Source organism: Poecilia reticulata, unplaced genomic scaffold (assembly GCF_000633615.1).
Source record: "Poecilia reticulata strain Guanapo unplaced genomic scaffold, Guppy_female_1.0+MT scaffold_236, whole genome shotgun sequence".
Lineage (NCBI taxonomy): Eukaryota > Metazoa > Chordata > Actinopteri > Cyprinodontiformes > Poeciliidae > Poecilia > Poecilia reticulata.
The window spans coordinates 29,603-33,683 of NW_007615028.1; the positions used below are offsets into that span (position 1 = coordinate 29,603).

Sequence of the window (4,081 nt, forward strand, 5' to 3'; positions counted from 1 at the left end):
AGAACCAGGACCAGAACCAGGACCAGGACTAGACCCAGAACCAGGATTAGAACCAGAACCAGGACGAGAGCCAGAACCAGGACCAGAACCAGAACCAGGACCAGAACCAGGACCAAGACCAGAACCAGGATTAGAACCAAGACCAGGATTAGAACCAAGACCAGAACCTGGACATCATCTTTGTTGTTTCTGTTTCTCAGATAAATTTTGACTTTGTGTTTTTAATATTCCTGCAGATCCATTAGATCTTATTCAGACATAAACTCTCTCTGATTGGCTTATTTTGGTCTCCATAGAAACACCCTGGCCAATAGCTGCGGAACAGGGATTCGCTCGTCCACCAACGATCCGAGTCGGAAGCCTCTGGACAACCGAGTGTTAAACACGGTCAAATGTAAGAATGTCAGCAACAAACTGCTGCGGCTGTTCTGCCTTCTTCACACATTGAAGCTCCTCTTCCTCCTCTTCCTCCTCTTCCTCCTCTTCCTCCTCTCCCCCCTCTTCCTCCTCTTCCTCAGTGTACTGTCAGAACTTTGCTCCCAACTTCAAGGAAAGTGAGATGAACGTCATTGCCGCTGACATGTGCACAAACGCCCGCAGAGTCCGTAAGCGCTGGCTCCCAAAGATCCAGTCGCTCCTCCCTGATGGCCTCCCCTCCTCCGCATCATCCCACCCCCGCAAGGGGAAGAGAGGAGGAGCAGGAGGAGAGCGGCCCGGTGGCAGCCCCTTCGAGCTGGACTTGCGGCAGCTCAGCGCCTCCTACCTCAGCCTGGAGGCGCCGGTCTACACGGAGCGTCGTGAGAGGGAGAAGGAGAAGGAGGCCCACCTTCCTCACCTGCAGTTCGCCAGCTCCCAGGGAGGAGAGGGGGGGCCAGAGGAGGAGGAGGGGCCGATGGGGGGGGAGGCAGACGGGGAGGAGAAGCAACAGACTGAACAGCCCCCAGACCTGCCCCTCTCCCTGTCCTCCTCCCTGTCCTCCTCCTCCTCCACCTCCTCCTCACACCCCTCCCCTCAGCCTGCAGAGTCTGCCCCCCCTCACAGGGGATTGGCTGACACAGATATGAGGGGGGAGGGGCCTACAGAAGACAGCCAATAAGCATCCTAATGCATCTGCCTACCTGTCTGTAAATAAAACAATAGCTACCTGGCTCCACCTCTCCGTCTACCTCCCAGTCCACCTGTCTGTCTCCACCTGTCTGTCTCCACCTGGGGTCTTCCTGTTTGGTCACATATTTATTCACTTGTCTCACTTTTCAACCTTGACTCTGTCTGTCTACCTCTGATCTTTTATTTGTCCTTCAATCCATCCCCCTCTACCTCACTTCCTGTCCACCTCTCTCCCCCTCTACCTCACTTCCTGTCCACCTNCCTCACTTCCTGTCCACCTGTGTCCCCCTCTACCTCACTTCCTGTCCACCTGTGTCCCCCTCTACCTCACTTCCTGTCCACCGCTCTCCCCTCTACCTCACTTCCTGTCCACCTGTCTACCTCTGCTCCTGTCCGTCCACCTGTCCGTCTGCTTGGCTCTGCTGCATGTCGACAGCCTTCTGCAGTCCAGCACACAGGCCCATAGCAACAGGACTGATGAAGATGATGATGACTATACTCTTTGATGATGATAATAAAGCTTGTTGATGCTCAGGTTTCTTTGAGTCGACCTGAGAAACTCGTGTGACTCTTTATTCAGCCGTGTCCCTCTGGGCTCTGGAGTAACGACGGTTTGGTGGAGAGTGGGAAACCTCTTCATCAGAACCCGATCAGAACCTTCAAAGAGTCGGTGTGGATGGTGATGCTGTGGGCAGGAAGGATCTTCAGCAGCAGTCAGCTTTGCAACAAATCAGAAGAAGCTTCTGACTGAAGACTGTCTGTGACCATCGTGCTAACAGCAGCAGAAACGATATTCCATAGCAACATGTCCGGGATGAACCATCAGCTGTTAGCTAGCTCTGCTAATCCACTTCCTTGGGTTTTGCTGCTGCTCTTTAAATTCTCTTTATGGGATTTGGGGTCAAAGTTCAGGTATTATTTGAGCTTTGAGATTGTCATGGTTACATATAATTGACAGTAAATAAGTGAAAAGCACTAAACATAATTATTAAATACTAAGTATTTAATACATTTCGAGTTGTAATAATTAGACAAAATATGGGAATACTAACTTATTTAGGAAATGCATATATTTGTTCTCATGAATTCTAGTTTATTCATTAAAAGTTTTATTTTATTTGATGTGTTCAAAACAAACTAGGATCGATTACATGAATCTGATCTCTACAGTGGAGAATTCCAGGCTCTCCGATGCTGCATGCTGGGAAATGTAGTTCGGTTCACGGCGCCACTCTAAAACCAGAAATATTAGCCAGCCAATCACGGCAGCCCAGCTATACTAGTAGCTAACCACAGCACTTCAGGCAAATTACCGACCAATCAAAAGCATAGCAACAAATCATACGTAATTAAAACTTCACAGCCAATCACAGCGTCTCCTCCATGCCACTGGCCAATCAATTCACAACAACACGCATGATGCAGTTTTGCACAGCGCATGCGCACAGTGTGGACAGCTGATAACTCATCTATTATGCTACTTGGCTGTTAAATAAAAATCCAGCAGAGGAGCTTCTGGATCCGCCGCTGGACCACCGGAGCGCCGAAAATACAAAGTAAACACGGCTGTGAGGGTTCTGGTGCTGGGGTTGAAGGGCGGAAGGTGCGGATGGTTCGGGCCGTGGTGTCGAAGGCAGCTGGCCGCTCGGCGCCTTCAGACAAAGCTCAGCTAACAGCTAATAAGCTAGCATGCTAAGAGACTAGCGGCACGGAGCGGGAACATCCGCAAAGATTTGAGTTCTGACCCAAAAGGCCCGGTGACAAAGACTCTCTTAACCCATAAAAAGTCCCCGTGGTTGTTAACATACACGTTCCTAGTCCGTCCACCGCCCCATGGGTCTGCCTGCAGCTCTCCGGTAAGGAGCAGCACTCGGTCTGCTAGCAGCAAGCCATTAGCTGAGGCTTGCCCGCCATCTTTTCTGGCTCGATAGGAAGATGTTTCGGTCCAAAGAACGAGCAGAACCGAGACCCTGCGACTCCCATTGGAACATCATAGGCTGCAGTTAGCAGAACACCTGGACGGCTGAGTGAAGAGGAGCGGGTGGAGCCGCTGTTTGGTTGGATGTCTTCGGTGTAGAGGGCGCTAGCTGTTAGCTACCATTAGCGGGATAACGGCAGAAGCGTGCAGGCAGCTGGACTCCCGGGAGCAGCCTGGGCCGGTACTGGAGGTCTGGTATGTTGCTTTGGATCGGTACCTGGAGATACGGTTGGACTCTGGGTCGGTACCTGAAGGTCTGGTTGGACTCTCGGTCGGACATCTGGTATACTGGTTTGGGTCGGTACCTGGCAGGCGGGTTTCAGTTTTTTTGGATTGAGATGTTCTGATTGAGCTGCCAGTTTGGGCTGAGCTCGTTTCTGGTTCTGAATTGTTCTGTTTGTAAGTGGAAGCTATGGGAGTGAATAAATGGGTCCGGTAAGTGAGTGGTTCTGGTCAACTAGATGTTTCTTTAGTTTCCAGGTCTGACAGAGTGTGGAGCAGTTTGGGTTTGGATCAGTACTTCCACATTAGAACCTGATCCTGAGCCATGGTTCTGGATGGAGGAAAGGATTGAGTGTTGTAGGACAAACGGGTCATTGGTTCTGGAACATCAGACGGGTTCCTCTGCTCAGTCAAACCAAGCCACGCATAAACAGGGTTTGGTTCCATCAGAACCTCCTGTGGATGGTCAGAGCTGTTCATCTGGATTTTCAGATTGACCCGTAAGCAGGCGGTCCGGTTGGGTCAGGTGGTCCTGAACTATTCACCTTTCTAGTAAACATGGTGACGCTCCCAGAGGTCCAGCAGCAGATTGTGGGTATTTGGCTCCTTCTGAGGTTCTGAGAAACCTGAGACCAGTCTCCCCTGATTGGCCGCTGAACCTGACATCTCCCCTGATTGGCCGCTGAACCCGACATCTCCCCTGATTGGCCGCTGAACCCGACGTCTCCCCTGATTGGCCGCTGAACCCGACGTCTCCCCTGATTGGCCGAACCA

General features: G+C 51.3%; 1 protein-coding gene and 1 long non-coding RNA gene across 2 annotated transcripts in view; both read left to right on the forward strand.

Annotated features, from left to right (window-relative positions):
* Positions 1–1,148, forward strand: part of LOC103460400 (nucleus accumbens-associated protein 2-like) — a 7,986-nt gene extending 6,838 nt beyond the window's left edge. The window contains exons 2-3 of the mRNA XM_017303275.1: positions 283–394; positions 519–1,148. Coding sequence (XP_017158764.1) covers positions 283–394; positions 519–1,096 — 690 coding nt within the window. The 3' untranslated portion in view covers positions 1,097–1,148. The remainder of the gene's footprint in view (positions 1–282; positions 395–518) is intronic.
* A 1,113-nt stretch (positions 1,149–2,261) lies between these two features.
* The window catches only part of LOC103460377 (uncharacterized), a 4,571-nt gene continuing 2,751 nt past the window's right edge, over positions 2,262–4,081 (forward strand). Inside the window, exon 1 of the long non-coding RNA XR_532912.2 lies at positions 2,262–2,663. This is a non-coding gene — a long non-coding RNA (uncharacterized LOC103460377). The remainder of the gene's footprint in view (positions 2,664–4,081) is intronic.